The following is a 17,232-nucleotide window of genomic DNA, read 5'->3' as shown; positions in this document are numbered from 1 at the left end:
GACACAAGACCAACACCAACAGGGTTTTATTTACTCCCGATGACCTCAGAAGGGAATCTGGGTTCATTTCTGGTTCATTTTGAATGAAGTTTTAGTTCATTTAGTCGATTTTAGTGTCTTTTCAGTCAGTTTGTGGTTAATTTCTGGTTAATTTTGAATGTTTTCATCACTTTTTGGGTCTTTAAAATAGACTAAATGAACTAAAACGTATCATAAAGACACAAAAAGTGATCAAAAACATTAAAAACGAACCAAAAATAAACAGAAATTTACCACAAACGGACTGAAAAGACACTAAAATAAACTAAATGAACTAAAACTTAGTCTTTTCAGTCCGTTTGTGGTAAATTTCTGTTTCATTTTGAATGTTTTTCATCACTTTTTGTGTCTTTATGATGAGTTTTAGTTCATTTAGTTTAGTTTTTTTTGTTTCATTCTGTCAGTTTGTATCATTTGGTAAATTTTCAATTCCATATGGTGAGTTTATATCATATAAATTTGTTTTTCATGCCTGCAGCCTGATAGTCTTTGCCTTTTTGTTTGTTTTTATGGTCATTTCCGTCTCCTTTTAGTCAGGTTTTGTTTGTCTCTGAGTCTTTGAGGTTAATTTGTGTTTTTATGATCACTTTACGTTATTTTTTTTGTCAGTCTTAATGTCTTTTTACTCATTTTAAAGGTAATTTTTAGTTTCTTTGAACTCACTTTGACTCTGAAGTTCTTCTCTATCTTTTTCTGAACATCTTTTTTGCACATCTGTCTCTCTGTTGTCAGTTTTTATCTGTTCTTTTGATCAGTAAGTGTATTTATGAGCTTGTATTGTGCGGCCTCAGCTGATGAAGAGATGCAGAAGGAGACGAGTGATAAACTTAAACTGAAAAACACCTTTCTCTGTGCTGATGCCTTCAGTTTTTAATTACTTTATAGAAGCTAAACTAAATATTTGCTTTGCATCTGTCTGAATAATTAAACTGAGCAGTTTATCTATATCTATATGTATAGATATAGATAGATAGATAGATTAAATTAAATATTTGAAGTAAATCAGTCTGGAAACGAGTTCAGGTGTAGTTCAGTTTCTGTCCACCAGGGTGCAGCCAAACACCGAGGAAGACTTTAAGGATCAACTGATCAGATGTGTTTGAATGTAAAACTGTTTCATGGGGAAAACTATTCATCCAAACTGTGTGTTCGATGTGTTTCTGTGAGCGATCAGCTGGCGTTTTGTTCCAGGTTTTGCAGGTTTTTTGGACCAATCGTGGCAAAAGAACGAGAGACTTCCTGGATGCATCTCTGCTGAGTTGTTCTGTGACGCCTCGTTACGCTGTAAGTAAATGAAATGAATAAAATGCGTTAACGTCTCACCTGGTTCTTCAGGTGTCCGGCCGCTGGGTTCCTGATTGGCCGCTGGAGAAACACGACCTGCTTGGTGGCCAGGTTCCCGTCACTGAACACAGGACAGCGGCGAGGTCAGGAAAACAAAAGCGGTGTAAGCGTTCAGGAAGAGGAAAAAGGTGCGTTCCCACCTGTCGTGTCGGATGATGGGCGTGGGCAGCACGCAGGTGAGCAGCCAGCCGAACTCAGCCAGGGTGTGAAGCAGCGGCCCGTAGTCCGTTTTCACATCGGCGCCCTGCAGACCAGCAACATTTACAGGTAAAACACCGGGAGAACGGGCCCAGGGAGGGTTCAACGGGCTAAAGCTCGGTCTCACCTCGATGACGGTCCACTGCTCGACCACGATGGTGTCGTTGGCGGGGGGGGAGGTGCTCCTCTCCTCGTACACAAACAGACCCTCCAGCGATCTGGGCACCGGCTCGCCTGAAACAAAGCCGGCCCGTTAAACGGCTGCGGTCATGTGATTAAAGCTGGAAAATGTTTGTTTACCAAAATAAAGCTGTTGGAAGATGAAAACAGATTTCAGATTTTCACCATCGGATCAACAAGTTGAATATTTAAACTAGGGCCGGGCGAGTTAACTCGTTATTATCGCGTTAACTCATTAATTATTTAACGCTGATAAATATTAACGCAGGTTTTATTATTTATTTTATTATTGTAAAAGTCTGTTGCTCTCAGGCTTTTATTTTGTAAAAGTTTGTTGCTCTCAGGCTTTTATTTTGTAAAAGTTTGTTGCTCTCAGGCTTTTATTTTGTAAAAGTCTGTTGCTCTCAGGCTTTTATTTTGTAAAAGTTTGTTGCTCTCAGGCTTTTATTTTGTAAAAGTCTGCTGCGGAACCGGAAAAGAAAGTAAACCTGTGCATTTTTTGCACATACCTCGGACTTTAACCTGTGCACATACATATATTTACTTTACTTTATTCTAATCTATATGTATATATTTTTAATCTTATTTTGTATTTTAATCTTGCTTATATATTTTATTTGATATTCTACTATTCTAATTTAGGAATTTTTAATTTTACTTTAACTTTCCATTAATGTTACTTTGCTACCTAGTTTATATTTTGTATTTTGTGGACGGCGGGCAAAGGTCATTTCACTGCATGTTGTACCGTGTATAACGATGCATGTGACAAATGAAACTTTGAATCTTGAATCGGCGGATCCACCAAACATGGAGAAGGGTACGGAACTTTTACTCGGCCATTTTCATTTTAAAGTTCTTCCAGACGGCGGAGTCGACAGAACCAAAGTCATCTGTAAACACTGCCAAGTTGAATTGTCTTCTCAGCGTAGTAGTTCCAGTCTAAAATATCACTTAAAGGCAAAACACACAACTGATAGCAGCAAGTCATTCAAGGAAACAGACAGTGGAGCGAGGCTTCTACATAAAAACTACAGAAAGATGCTGATGTTAAAAGTGTGTTTGCACAACAAATGTTATGGCACTTTCATTCATATGGCAGCACATTTAAAATAAAGCTAAATGCTAAAAGCTATACGCTACTTTTGAATTCATTTTTGGATTCTGCGTACAAATGCGATTAATCGTGATTAATCAGGGAAATCATGAGATTAATTAGATTAAACACTTTAATCGTTGCCCAGCCCTGGTTTAAACCTTTAGAATCGGTGCAGAATAATTCTGCTGCTCAGGAAACTAACCGCTGACCCAGTTATTAGAAATAGGTTCAGATTTCCCATGTGATCATACGAGAGGAGAAAGGAGGGTTCCTGTCGCTGCCCGTCTGAATTTAATGAACTCTGAGGGCTGAAGGCGCCGACTGACCCAAATCCATTCAGCAGCAGAACCTGCACAAACCAACCGAAGCCGGGGGAGTCGCATCCAAATGTGCTTCAGTCTTTTTCTGCCCAAAAACAAACAAACCAAACAAAAATCAGACGCTTCCTGTTTCGTCTCCTCTGCCACTGGATCTATATTTGGAGCGTCTTCCCGACCTCAGCGACCTCACTTCCTGTTCCTCTGCAGAACAGCTGACATTCTCATCATGAGACGGATCCTCATCCCTTCTGGAGCTGGAAAGGGAAAGATTCTTCCAAAGAAGAAGAAGAAGAAACGGCAGCCATGCCGAGAGGACAGACGCCGAAAAGTCCACCTTAAAAACGCGTCCTCGGTCCTGAAAATAACCGTGTTCGCTCACACTGAAATAATCCAAGAGAAGTCTCAGTTAGACGCTTCCTATCTCCAAATGTTCCAGCTGCAGGGAACTGTGGGTCGGCGATGAGTCCTTCATCTTCATCGTCTCCTTTCCTGAACATTTAGAGTGGCTCCAGCTCCAGATAACTCCGCTGCAGGTGGTTCTGAGCGGCCACATCTCGGATTTCTGTGGGTTCAGCCGGTCTTTGTTTCATGTTCGTGAAACTGATTTTGAAAAGGCTTTCAGCGTGTTTCCTAACTTCAGGCATGAAAATCCCTCACCTTTCGGCAAAATTCGCCGTTTTGGTCCCAAAATAGGTGACTTGTGTGAATCGTGTAGATCCAAAGAGTTGTTTTTTTTCTTTTTGGGGGGGGTACATCCACTGACGCATACAAATGGTTACAGCCAATCGAGATTATTAGCCATTAATAACTAGCGCTTCTTTTCTATTGGTGTTCTGATCAGCTGGTGCAACCCTCTCCTGGTTGCCAGTCCTCGCCTACGAATGTTCCACTGATTCAGACGGCAAAGTCACATTTTTATTGATTGACATGGCAACCTCATTTCCCGCTGGATCTAAACGGACTGATGGAAGGTAAGTCGCTCACTGTGGCAAACATGTGCACATAAATGTTATTCTAACATGCGTGCTGAAAATCAAGTTTAGGGCAACACGTTATCTGGCTCATGACGGCTGCAGATGTTAAATACTAGTTGTTACCTGCTAGCCTGCTTTTGCGAGACGAGTGATATGGAAACTAAGCTCGGTGGTGTTGAATGGAGAAATTCCTTGTTCACGCTGGATGGTTTTAAAAAACAGCAGACTTGATTTGGGCGTTTTTTGATCGTTAGAAAGCCGAGATTGTTTTTTTTCAACTGAGGAGCTCTCTTGACATGGGAACTAGTCACTGTTCGCTACAACTTGTCTTGAACACCGTGAGAGCTAGCTAAAGCTCTGGTAGAAATGCTTAGCTCCTGTTCGCTCGATATTGTTAATACAGTTAGTGTCAAGCTTGTTTTTAACGCTACAGAAACACTGGTCGCCAGTAATGTTATTTATTGATTCATTGAAATGTAATGGTTTCAAGCCGCCTAAAAGTAGCGAACACCGCCCGTCTCGCTCTAAATTAAACACCAGGGTGAAATGATATCTGGTAGTCCAGTGGTTAGTTCTACCACAGATTCTATAATAGGACAGATACGCCACTCACGGTGCATTTCCGGTTTCCAACGAGGCGATTTTGGTTGCAGTTCCACCCTCTTTCCACGTGGGGCGCCCAATTTTGGAGACCAGAATGAATGGAGTCCTATGGAGCTATACGCCCTTTCGTGCCCTTATCTCAAGATATAATTTTTTCTCTAGTAATTCGAATGTTGTTTTCGAAGGAGGATGTTTAGAAAATACCCATGGCTGAGTTTTAGATTTCTAGAGCCACTCATTTGCTTAAAAAAAGGATTTGAAGTGTATATGACGTGATACATAGCTGGTCGAGCGCTGTCATTAGCACAATGCTAGCTACAAGAAGCCAACCAGTAAGAAATCAAAGGGATAGATGTACTCGTTCAGTATATTTTTTACTTGAAACCCATGTTGAGCTCTCAGAAACTACATTCAAACCTGAGCGCTCTTGAGGAGACTTAGGTGAAACTGACCATTTGTAGCATCTAGCTCCATAGGGCCCCATTCATTCTGGTCTCCACCGACGCCCCCAGTGGAATTCTGGTGGAACTGCAGCCAAAGAGCCGGTACAATGGGGCTTAATACAGAGTGGCAAGGCTGTTCGTTATAATGGCTGTGGCTCTACCCAAATGTGAGAAACAGTGATTGGCCATTCTATTATCTCTCAAAAGTGCTAGTGTTATGACACCACACCACTAATCTAAATTAAGAGTGACATTTACTTACGACCAATTACTGTTCTGACATCTGGGTAACCATGTTACAGAAACCAGCTCTTCTTTTAACACTGGCCCAAAGGTGGTAAATTTAAGCTTAGTGTGGCTAATAGAAAAGAAAACGTACTAGCCATTTTGTGTTTGGCTAGTAACATTAATATCTTCTTGTCATGTTGGGTGGTGGAGAAAAAAGTTAATTTCGAGCCCTGTTTACAGTTAATACTGATGTTCCATTTGAACTAACACAAAATATTCTTGCAGGATGAGTTCATTAACAGAGGAGGACGCTGCAGCTGTGAAGCAGATGGACTCAGGGATCAAGTGCAGCTGGAGATGGGCTTGGGTCAAACTTGAGGGAAAGGTTTGCGTGAAGGGGCAGGAGGTGTTTTCCAGAAAATGTGTGTGTGTGTTTGGCGCCTGCAGATCAGTGAAACAGTGTTGGTGAACAAAGCTCGTCATACCCCGCCCCCTGGGCCGCGCCCCCTTCTCACCTTTTTAACCCCTGACCCATTTTCATGCCTGTGACTTGTTGGACTGGATTTAAACTTGGTATTGGCCCTGTAATAACTGGTTTTAGGCTGATTTTTATAGATTTTTATGATGGTTGTCAAACTTAACTTTGTCCCTGATTTTGGACTGGTTTTGAAACCGGTTTAAGACCTAATCTGGCACGGTTTGGACCTAATTTTGGACTGGTTTTGAAACCGGTTTAAAACCTAATCTGATATAATTTGTCACTGGTTTTGGACTGGTTTTGAAACCGGTTTAAGACCTAATCTGGTATAATTTGTCCCTGATTTTGGACTGGTTTTGAAACCGGTTTAAGACCTAATCTGGTATAATTTGTCACTGGTTTTGGACTGGTTTTGAAACCGGTTTAAAACCTAATCTGGTATAATTTATCACTGATTTTGGACTGGTTTTGAAACCGGTTTAAAACCTAATCTGGTATAATTTGTCCCTGATTTTGGACTGGTTTTGAAACCGGTTTAAGACCTAATCTGGTATAATTTGTCACTGGTTTTGGACTGGTTTTGAAACCGGTTTAAAACCTAATCTGGTATAATTTGTCCCTGATTTTGGACTGGTTTTGAAACCGGTTTAAGACCTAATCTGGTATAATTTGTCACTGGTTTTGGACTGGTTTTGAAACCGGTTTAAGACCTAATCTGGTATAATTTGTCCCTGATTTTGGACTGGTTTTGAAGACCTAATCTGGCACGGTTTATACCTGGTTTTGCTCTTAGTGTTTTTCCCTGGTTTTAGGCTGTTATTGACCTTTTGTTTGGGGCTGTTTTTGATCACTTAGAGACGGGATGCACTTAATTTCGGACGGTTTTAGCTAAAAAAAAAAAATGTTATCCTTGTTTTGTACGCGTTTTAGATTGGTTAAATAATTGGTTTTCAATGTGTTTCTGATTTCTCAACTTGATTTTGAACTGGTTTTGGGGTGTTTCAAAGTATTTTGAAACTTGTCTATTGGATATGAGTTTAAACTAGGTTTGAACTTGGCTTTAGACATGATTGGGTCTGGTTTTCAACCTGAGTTTGGACTGGTTTTAAACTCATTAATGGATATATTGAATTTATTTTGGACTGGTTTTATTTGAAGCTACAGTTAGAGTGTTTTAAATCGAATTTACTCTATGTTTTGTCTATCTGTCACCAGACTTACTGGTTTAAGCTAGATTTTGACTAATTTTACAGAGATCTCGATAATAATAATTGAGGATCTCATCACATCTTGATTGGGATGTTTTTTGGGGCTCGTTTTCCTGACGTCTGCCCGAAACCATCAAACCAACCTTTAGGTGTGTCCCAGTACACGAAGGAGTCCACCAGCGACCAGCCTTTGCGGTAATAAGCAGCCGTCAGCTCCAGCCAATCGGCCTCCAGGCCGCTGACCACATGGCCCTTCCTGGAAACGCGCATGGAGAGCGCCCCCTGGTGGTACTGACACGCCAGCGAGTCCAGAGGAGCACAGCCTGGAGCCCACGAGTGGAAGAAAACCAGCAACCTCAGGTCTGGGGGAGGAATCGTGAACAAATCTACGTTAACTTGTATTTAATCCTGTTAATTAAAAATCTGAGGATACAAGGCATTTTATTTATAGAGCACAATTCATACACAAGGCAATTCAAAGTGCTTCACAGCTACATAAAATCACAAGAAGGCAATAAAATCATTAAAAAGAAATAAAAAAAATAATAATAATATTAAAAATAATTTTTTTTTTTTAAAAACATTAAAAATAATCATTAATTAATTAATTTAAAAGTGAAGAGTGCAGATAAAATACTTTCAGGTGTCATATGCACAGCTGAACAGAACTGTTTTCAGCCTGGATTTAAACATTGTCAGAGCTGAGGCCTGTCTCACATCTTCTGGAAGACTGTTCCAGATAGAAGAAGTTTGCAGCTCCTCACCTGGACTGTAGGTGTTGTCCTCCGGCTCTCGGTCTCCGGGCGGGGTTCGGGGGGGTGTGCGTGGGGGGGAGCGGCAGCCCCTCTTGGGACTGTGCACCCGCCCGTTGTTGACCCCGCTCACCTGCTGGAGGACGGAGCCGACGAACCGGACGCCCCCTCGGGCGCTGCTGTTCACCTGCAGGAGACGGGAACCAGAGTCAGACACGAGTTCAGACCGGACGCAGACCTGTGCTTCCTCAGAGTTTCCGTCTGACCCGGTCGATGAGCGCCCGCACGGTGTCGCCCGTCAGCGAGTCCCCAGGTAAAGGCCACTCCTCCACCCTCAGCACCGGCACGCTGTGGCACGTGGACGCCGTCTGGTTACTGCGAACAGAGCGGCACAGATCAGCTCATCGTCCGGACCCCGAACCCCCCAAAACATGAGCTGTGTGGTCATCGTCCGCATGGGCGTCGCACCCCTGGGGGATGGGGGTGTTTCAAAACCCCCACTTTTACAGCAAGATGATGTCACCCCCCCACATTTTCCAAAGGTAAACCCGTTTGCCCCAAGGAGGCATTATATTAACGGTTTGCCCACCCTCGTAGGGCACCAACATACAATGTGTTTTAAAGACTCTGTGCCCTCTTTAGAATAATTCCATCCAGATTTAAGCAGTCTAACTATTGTAGTTTCCACACAGGACCTGTGATGAGAATACAAAAAAAAGCAGTAAAATGGCCCTGTTCTGCATTTTCACAAATCAGACAAAGGTTTCACAAATCCCAAACAAGGTTTTAATGAATCTACAGCCTCTTTAGAATAATTCCATCCAGATTTGAGCAGTGTAACTATTGTAGTTTCCACACAGGACCTAGTTTAGGGCGATCAAAATGCAAAAATGCAGTGAAATGGCCCTTTATGCCCATCCATTTAGTTTGCGAATCGGATGCCAACTTCAGCATTGTGTCTATGGGCTTGATGTGGCGCTCATGTGCCCCCCTGGAACACCCCCACATTTAAAATCACTGCTCCACCCCTGATCATCCGGACCCCGAACCCCCCAAAACATGAGCTGTGTGGTTTCCGTTTCAGTTTCTGTGGTTGTTTGGGCTCAATATGAGGATTTTTAGTCTCTTTGAGCTCGTTTTGGTGGATTTGGATCCTTAAATGTTTACGTTTAGTCTCGTGATGCTTTTGAATGTCTCCGTGGTCTCATTCAGTCTCATTGTGGAGCTTCTGGTTCTCTTCTTAGGCTGCGGCTACACGAAAACGTTTTTCACTGTAAACGATACTTTTTCTTATCGTTTCGCTGTCGCGGCCACACGGAGCCGGCGTTCCCACTACCCCAAAACGATAGTTTTTGAGAACGGGTTCCAGAGTGGGAAAGTTTGAAAACGGCCTCGTTTCGTTTCCATTGTTATAGCTAAAACGTTTTTGCGTCAGTCAAACGTTGACGCTGTGAGCCAATTTTAACACTTCTCTATTGTCTCACAGCGTGGCGTGACACAGTGGCGTGTGTACTGCATCGTTTCATCGTTTTCATCCGTTTTCGTCTGGACCTGAGTCTTTACAGCAGCTCGTTGCCGTGTGGTCGCAAGAATTTTCGTATCCGTTTTAAAAAAAAAACCTCGTTTCGTTTTCGTGTAGCCGTAGCCTCAGTCTCGTTGCTGTAGTTTTAATCTCTCTTTGCCCATATTTACAGGTTTTATTTAGGGCTGGGCAACGATTAAAGTTTTTAAACTAATTAATCGCATGATTTCCCTGATTAATCACGATTAATCGCATTTGTACGCAAAATCCAAAAATGAATCCAAAAGTAGCGTATAGCTTTTAGCATTTAGCTTTATTTTAAATGTGCTGCCATATGAATGAAAGTGCCATAACATTTGTTGTGCAAACACACTTTTAACATCAGCATCTTTCTGTAGTTTTTATGTAGAAGCCTCGCTCCACTGTCTGTTTCCTTGAATGACTTGCTGCTATCAGTTGTGTGTTTTGCCTTTAAGTGATATTTTAGACTGGAACTACTACGCTGAGAAGACAATTCAACTTGGCAGTGTTTACAGATGACTTTGGTTCTGTCGACTCCGCCGTCTGGAAGAACTTTAAAATGAAAATGGCCGAGTAAAAGTTCCGTACCCTTCTCCATGTTTGGTGGATCCGCCGATTACTTTCTTTTCCTGTTCCACAGCAGACAGCAGCAGACTTTTACAAAATAAAAGCCTGTGAGCAACAGACTTTTACAATAATAAAACAGGGGTGGTCCGTGGCGTAGTGGGTTGAGTAAAATTAAAAAATATATATTTTTTAAATAAAAAAAATATATAATAATAATAAAATAAATAAAAATTATTTTTTTAAATAAATTATAAATCCTGCGTTAATGCGCGATAAATTATTTATCGGCGTTAAATAATTAACGAGTTAAAGGGGAACTCCGGGGCATTTGAAGCGCATTTCCATTGCTAGAGGTTGTCAAATACTGATAGTAGGACACAGAGAGGTGCACATCTGCGCTCCCTGTGTGGAGATCGCTCTGTCCGCACAGCATGTCATGCGAGGCTAATACGTGGTGGCTAAGGGGCAAGCGCTAACCCTTCCACGTAAAACAACAACTTGCACACTGCAGAAACGTCACACCACTTTATAACCCATCCGACAATAAAGTCACAAGCCTTACCATCAAAACCATATGCATGGTTCTCACATTACTGGCATGGGGACGTTACAAAACAACTTTATAAACAGCATGTAACTCACCGGCTGGTTGTAGGCTCGCGCATGTGAAAGCCCAAAAGAGTCGATGGAGAATAATCCCATATGCAAAACCAGGGGCGTCTGTAGCTTGAGCAAACATTCGGGGCTGTAGCCCAGACATGAAAATAATTTTTAACGGGGGTCAGGGGGTTTTTCCCCCGGGATTTTTTTTAAAAAAAGGGGGTGTTAAAATGAAAATTTAACACAGTTCATGACCAGCTGCTTAACATGTTGAATGCCGAGCTGTGAATGTTGGCATTCATGTTTTGATAAAATGCCGAGATCCATATATCCAAATGCTGACATTGTGTCTTTGTTAGCCTACGGTGCGTTCACACCAAACGCGATGCGAATATTCGCACCGCCTTCATCGCGCGATTGTTGCCGCAGGTGTAAATTAAATTCCATCGCCTCAAACGCCTCTTTCGCGCGAGTAAAAAACGAGTGAATAGCTCAAGGGGCTATCCATGGCTGATCGCGTCCTTGTACCTGCTGTGGCAGTCCGAGATTCGTCTGAAACGCACACGCCGTCGTGTCTGGGTCAGTGACATCATCCGGTGGTGCATTCAGCTCGGATAATTTCATCGCCTTCTCCATGAGTTCCGTCTGGATGACGGCCGCCTCCAGCGGCACCCCAGGCCCACCAGGACCCAGCCCGACGACCCGCTTGGGAGGACCGGCGCCTGCAGCCGGCGTCCCGCCGAGAGATCACGGCACCGATCCTCCCGTGGCGGCCGCTTCCAGCGGTGTTTCGGGCCCGCCGGGACCCAGTTTGTTGGCCTGCTCGGGAGGATCGGTGCCGTGATCTCTCGGCGGGACGCCGGCTGCAGGCGCTCCGCAGCTGGGCCGCGGCTCCGTTTCAGCTGCGGGGCGCCTGTGGCATGGTGTCCTGCCGAGAGATCGCGGCGCCGGTCCTCCCGAGCGGGTCGCCGGGCTGGGTCCTGGTGGGCCTGGGGTGCCGCTGGAGGCGGCCGTCATCCAGACGGAACTCCTGGAGAAGGCGGTGATTTAATTTTTTTATTTTATTTTGTCAGGGACCATGTGCAAAGTACATTAATTACAAAGTAAAGAGATGACCTGCACCAGATTGTAGCTTAGAAGCTAATTTCCTTGTGCAGTCCCATCTGCATGTCACAGACAGCGCCTGTCCATCTGTCTCCACGTCACTGTCGTCCAGAATCTCAACGCTGATAGGCTGTCTGGCGCGAATATTTCGCCAAAGTTGGATTTTTTGAACTCGCGCGAATCGCATATTTTCACTCGCGCGGCGGCCACCGCACCGCATCACCGCTCCCCACCGCGCCTCAGAATCCTGCGGTCTGAGCTGGTTACAAAGTTGCATGATGACAGCAGCGCCGCGGTAGTCTATCACCGCTCAAAGTGTGGTCCCGTGACGGAGCTCTCCTTCTTTTTCTTCTTCTTCGTTCTTCTTCTTCTTCTTATTATACATATTTTTCTTTATGTCAGTCCAGAGAGATTCGGGGCTGAAGCCCGGAGATTCGGGGCTGAAGCCCCGAATGACCAGGTCTCTCGACGCGCATGTGCAAAACAATTATATTCTCTAGAAAAACTGCGTTCAAGTATTTAAAACATTACAAGAATATTACTGGGCATGTATTGTAACTAGGACAAGTTGTTGTTTTACGTGGAACGGTTAGCGCTTGCCCCTTAGCCACCACGTATTAGCCTCGCATGACATGCTGTGCGGACAGAGCAATCTCCACACAGGGAGCGCAGATGTGCACCTCTCTGTGTCCTACTATCATTATTTGACAACCTCTAGCAATGGAAACACGCTTCAAATGCCCCGGAGTTCCCCTTTAACGCGATAATAACGAGTTAACTCGCCCAGCCCTAGTTTTAATCTGTTTTTAATGTGATTTTGTGGCTCTTTATGGTGGTCCGGTGGTCTTGTTTCTCTCTATTTAAGCAGTTTCTGGCTCTTTCGTGGTGATTTTTCTTTCTACTTGTGTTTATTCTTCATCTTTTTGGGGCTTTGATCAACTTTCCATCCAAACACAAGAAGACCCACGTCCTTTCGGTGCCCCGGGCCCGAGTCTCGGCCTGGTTTCTGATACCTCCACGCTTCACTGCTGCTGTCAGATGCAAAGATTAATCCCAGTTACAGAGATCAGACATACTTCGTCCTCATTGGCTGCTGATGGACCCCTGTTGTCGGGTGGATTTCTATCCAATAGAATTCATAGAAAACAAGTCGAACCAAAACATTTTCTTCCCCTCCTTCATTAAATATGCAGCTGACCTCATCTATCTTTCATCTACTTACTAAACAGCATGGCTGTGAGTGCCAGGGTGCATGTTAGAGCCTCAGTTCAGGGTTTGAGGGGTGGTACCTGGGTCTGGGACGGGCCAGGACGGCGCGGTACAGCAGGCTGAAGGGCAGCGATCGGGTCCGGCCCACGGACAGGATGATGGGGTGCAGGGCGGCCAGGACGTAGCCCTGTGTGTAGTAGGACTGCAGGGCCTGAGGCAGCTCGGACAGCGAGGACACCAACTGCACCGTCGGGCGGCTACCTGCACGGACGGAGAGTTTACATTTAAATCTAAATTTGCATTTGTTCGCCATTAGAGGCGCAAACCGAGCCGAGGAGTTTGTTTGTGTCCTGCCTGGAACACCCAGCGACCGCCGCCGTACTTCCTGCGTCCACAAAGAGCGGCTGTTCAGAGAAGTTTGGCTACCATCCACACACAACTTAAACACACACACACCACGTTTGTTTCTACATCCTCACGGGGACACAAAGCCCACAAAGCCCCTAACTTTAACCACAAACGTACCACCAACCCAAACCCATAAACCAGGTCTTAACCCTGAAAAATCATCTGTAATTTGATCCACATGGTGACATCAGGTCCCCGTTAACAGGATTTGGTCCCCATAAAGACATAAAAACACACACAAACAAAATCTTTCTTTACTTTTGACAACAAAAGATGGTAATTGGACTAAAAGTGTGGAATTGTGGGGATAAAACTAGTTTTTCAGGTCAGGATAAGCTGAAACAGTTGGATTACAGGTGTTGTGGGGACATCTTTATGTAAAACTCACATTATAGGAGTTTGTTTGCCTTAATGGGCCAAAAAGGAAGTCCCCATAAAGTAAGAACAAGCTGCCGTTTCGTCCTCTCAGGAACAGTAAACATTATTAAGTGTTTGTGTGCTTGTATTGCTAATGCTTTGGGAACGTAACTTCCCTAATACAGAGAGGATGTGGGGGCCGCAGCCCTTATCGGGGCATAAGAGCCCCCCCCATCAGGGTGGAAGACGGGGTAAATTTAACAAACAGGGAGCATTCCTCACCACAACCCCCCCACATTCTCACCAACGAGCTCCCCAGAGATCTGGCATGAGTGGGCCGTCTTACTGGTCCCAGTTATGAGAGTGAAGACCACCAGAACCTCGGTGGAACCAGTAAAGCCGGGGCGGGGCTTTACTGGCATTCCTGTGGGTTTAAACGCGGCTCCGAAGGCTTGAGACGAACTTAAATTCAACACGTGTTGCAGCTGGTGGATAAAGTTCTGCAGCTTTTACAGAAAGTGGTGAAAAACCTTAAGATAAAACTGTTTTTTTTTCTTCTTTAGAATCCAATCTCGTCTCTCCTCTGAGGCCCAGAAGAAACTTGTTGCCGCCAGTCTGACGTTATTTAACAACCGCTGGATGCTGTCGACCCACGGAGCTCCGAGGTTCACCACAAATCTAAAAACTTCAGCTTCACACTGCTACATACTGACCGCTAGTTAGCCACAGAGGCTACGCTGCTACATGCCAACCGCTAGTCATGCCACAGAAACACAGAGGCTACGCTACTACATGCGAACCGCTAGTCATGCCACAGAAACACAGAGGCTAAGCTACTACATGCTAACCGCTAGTCATGCCACAGAAACACAGAGGCTACGCTGCTACATGCCAACCGCTAGTCATGCCACAGAAACACAGAGGCTACGCTGCTACATGCCAACCGCTAGTCATGCCACAGAAACACAGAGGCTACGCTACTACATGCGAACCGCTAGTCATGCCACAGAAACACAGAGGCTACGCTACTACATGCGAACCGCTAGTCATGCCACAGAAACACAGAGGCTACGCTACTACATGCTAACCGCTAGTCATGCCACAGAAACAGAGGCCGTTTCTCAATATGCGTACTTGTGTACTCGTGTACTTCTGAAACGTCATCACCGAAGGACCAAGTACTGTTCCAATTCAAAGTACGCATCCAGACAAGTATGCTCCACATTCCCGGATGTGTGCTTGCTCCGCCCATTTTATCGAGGTCGCTTGACTTGTGTAGACTTCAGACAGCTTGCTATCCCAGAAAGCAGTGCAGCACGAGCGATGATGACGCTTCCGTTCCAAATGCACAATGAGCGTACTTGTGTGCTCAGAAGTCCGTTCTTCTGACAAGTCCATACTTGTAAGCACACGAGTACGGACTTGCGTACTTGGGTATTGAGAAACGGCCAGAGGCTATGCTGCTACATGCTAACCGTTAGTTATGCCACAGAAACACAGAGGCTACGCTACTACATACTAACCGCTAGTTATGCCACAGAAACACAGAGGCTACGCTACTACATGCTAACCGCTAGTCATGCCACAGAAACAGAGGCCGTTTCTCAATATGCGTACTTGTGTACCTCTGAATGATGGCCACCCTTCCTGAGTCTGGTTCTGATGGCCACCCTTCCTGAGTCTGGTTCTGATGGCCACCCTTCCTGAGTCTGGTTCTGGTGGCCACCCTTCCTGGTTCTGGTTCTGGTGGCCACCCTTCCTGAGTCTGGTTCTGATGGCCACCCTTCCTGAGTCTGGTTCTGATGGCCACCCTTCCTGGTTCTGGTTCTGGTGGCCACCCTTCCTGAGTCTGGTTCTGATGGCCACCCTTCCTGGTTCTGGTTCTGGTGGCCACCCTTCCTGGTTCTGGTTCTGATGGCCACCCTTCCTGAGTCTGGTTCTGGTGGCCACCCTTCCTGAGTCTGGTTCTGATGGCCACCCTTCCTGGTTCTGGTTCTGGTGGCCACCCTTCCTGAGTCTGGTTCTGGTGGCCACCCTTCCTGAGTCTGGTTCTGATGGCCACCCTTCCTGGTTCTGGTTCTGATGGCCACCCTTCCTGAGTCTGGTTCTGATGGCCACCCTTCCTGGTTCTGGTTCTGGTGGCCACCTTTCCTGAGTCTGGTTCTGGTGGCCACCCTTCCTGAGTCTGGTTCTGATGGCCACCCTTCCTGAGTCTGGTTCTGGTGGCCACCCTTCCTGAGTCTGGTTCTGATGGCCACCCTTCCTGAGTCTGGTTCTGATGGCCACCCTTCCTGGTTCTGGTTCTGATGGCCACCCTTCCTGGTTCTGGTTCTGATGGCCACCCTTCCTGAGTCTGGTTCTGATGGCCACCCTTCCTGAGTCTGGTTCTGGTGGCCACCCTTCCTGAGTCTGGTTCTGCCAGAGGTTTCTTCCTGTTCAAAGGGAGTCGTTCCTCTCCACAGTCGCCTCAGGCACGCTCAGGACGGGAGATTGGACTGAAGACAAGTTTCAGTGCAATCTGTTGGTTTCCTTAGCTAGGAAACTGTTTTTGAATCGGCTCTATATGAATGAAATGGATTATTTTGAAAATAATTATGATTACAATGAATTGAATTCCAATTGGCTTGAATTGGACTTTATTATCTAAGTGCCAGGGCTGACCATCCTGCCCCAGATGATGAAATATCCTCAGGTTTTCTCTAATCTAAAGGGTCTTTATTCCTGGTTTTTCATGTAGTTTGGACCCTGGATCGTCGCAGACAGGATGTGAAAGTTTAACCAGAACCGAGTGGATCCGTAATCGGTGCGTGGATCATTAGCTGGAGCGCGTGGAGGGTCACAGCAGTAAAACCGGCGCCCACGCTGCAGTTAAACGCTCCCAGGAGGACCACGACGGCACACAAACACACCTCCAAACAAGGCTTTTGTTGCAGCCTTTAGCTCTCCTCCTCCCCCTGCTTTCAGTCCTCACCCCCCCCCCCCCCATCCTGCCGCCACTCAGCCGCTCGACCCGCACACTGAGGCCTCTGTTCAGGGCTGCGTGGGAGAAAAAGGACGAGGAGGAGGGGAGGACTAGCAAAGAGACGGCTACAGAGGCAGAGGCAGTCTGAGAGGAACAGGAGGGCACAGAGAGGGGTGAGAAGGAGGAGTTTCTGAGCCGAACCGAGCTGCAGGATGGAGGTTATCACAGAGAAAAGTGTCCAAAAACAAGCAGCAAAACCTAGCTCCTGCCTGGGGCTCTGTGCCAGCTGATGTGGACAAGTTGTTCATACAAAGTTAAGCAGCTCGGAGATTAAAAGAGTTGAAATGATTAAGTTTTTCTGAAAGAGACGCGGCGTAAAATACGAACAAAAATCAGGACGCGCCGAAAAGCCTTTAAAACAAAGAAAAAACTGAGGAAGTTTTGTGCCAAAACGCTGAACAACAAAAGGCCGGAGAGAGGTTGTGTAATGCTTGAAAAGCAGCAACATGTTGAGCAAACAATCAGGTCAACTGGAAACGGGACACATGGAGCATCCGAGTCCGTTCAGATTATTTATGAACCGTCTCAGAGTTACAGATGAACGTCTGTTTCACAG

At 45.4% G+C, this 17,232-nt stretch overlaps 1 protein-coding gene across 1 annotated transcript in view; it reads right to left on the bottom strand.

Annotated features, from left to right (window-relative positions):
• rftn2 (raftlin family member 2) overlaps positions 1–17,232 on the bottom strand; it is a 34,313-nt gene that overhangs the window by 896 nt on the left and 16,185 nt on the right. Inside the window, exons 2-8 of the mRNA XM_075480218.1 lie at positions 12,970–13,150; positions 8,133–8,241; positions 7,879–8,053; positions 7,258–7,476; positions 1,709–1,815; positions 1,524–1,627; positions 1,363–1,444 (exon numbers count right to left, since the gene is read on the bottom strand). Coding sequence (XP_075336333.1) covers positions 1,363–1,444; positions 1,524–1,627; positions 1,709–1,815; positions 7,258–7,476; positions 7,879–8,053; positions 8,133–8,241; positions 12,970–13,150 — 977 coding nt within the window. The remainder of the gene's footprint in view (positions 1–1,362; positions 1,445–1,523; positions 1,628–1,708; positions 1,816–7,257; positions 7,477–7,878; positions 8,054–8,132; positions 8,242–12,969; positions 13,151–17,232) is intronic.

The sequence above is a fragment of the Odontesthes bonariensis genome, chromosome 12, assembly GCF_027942865.1.
Source record: "Odontesthes bonariensis isolate fOdoBon6 chromosome 12, fOdoBon6.hap1, whole genome shotgun sequence".
Taxonomy (NCBI): Eukaryota; Metazoa; Chordata; class Actinopteri; order Atheriniformes; family Atherinopsidae; genus Odontesthes; species Odontesthes bonariensis.
The sequence above is the reverse complement of the archived record's forward strand: the minus strand, read 5'-3'. Positions and strand labels throughout refer to the sequence as shown.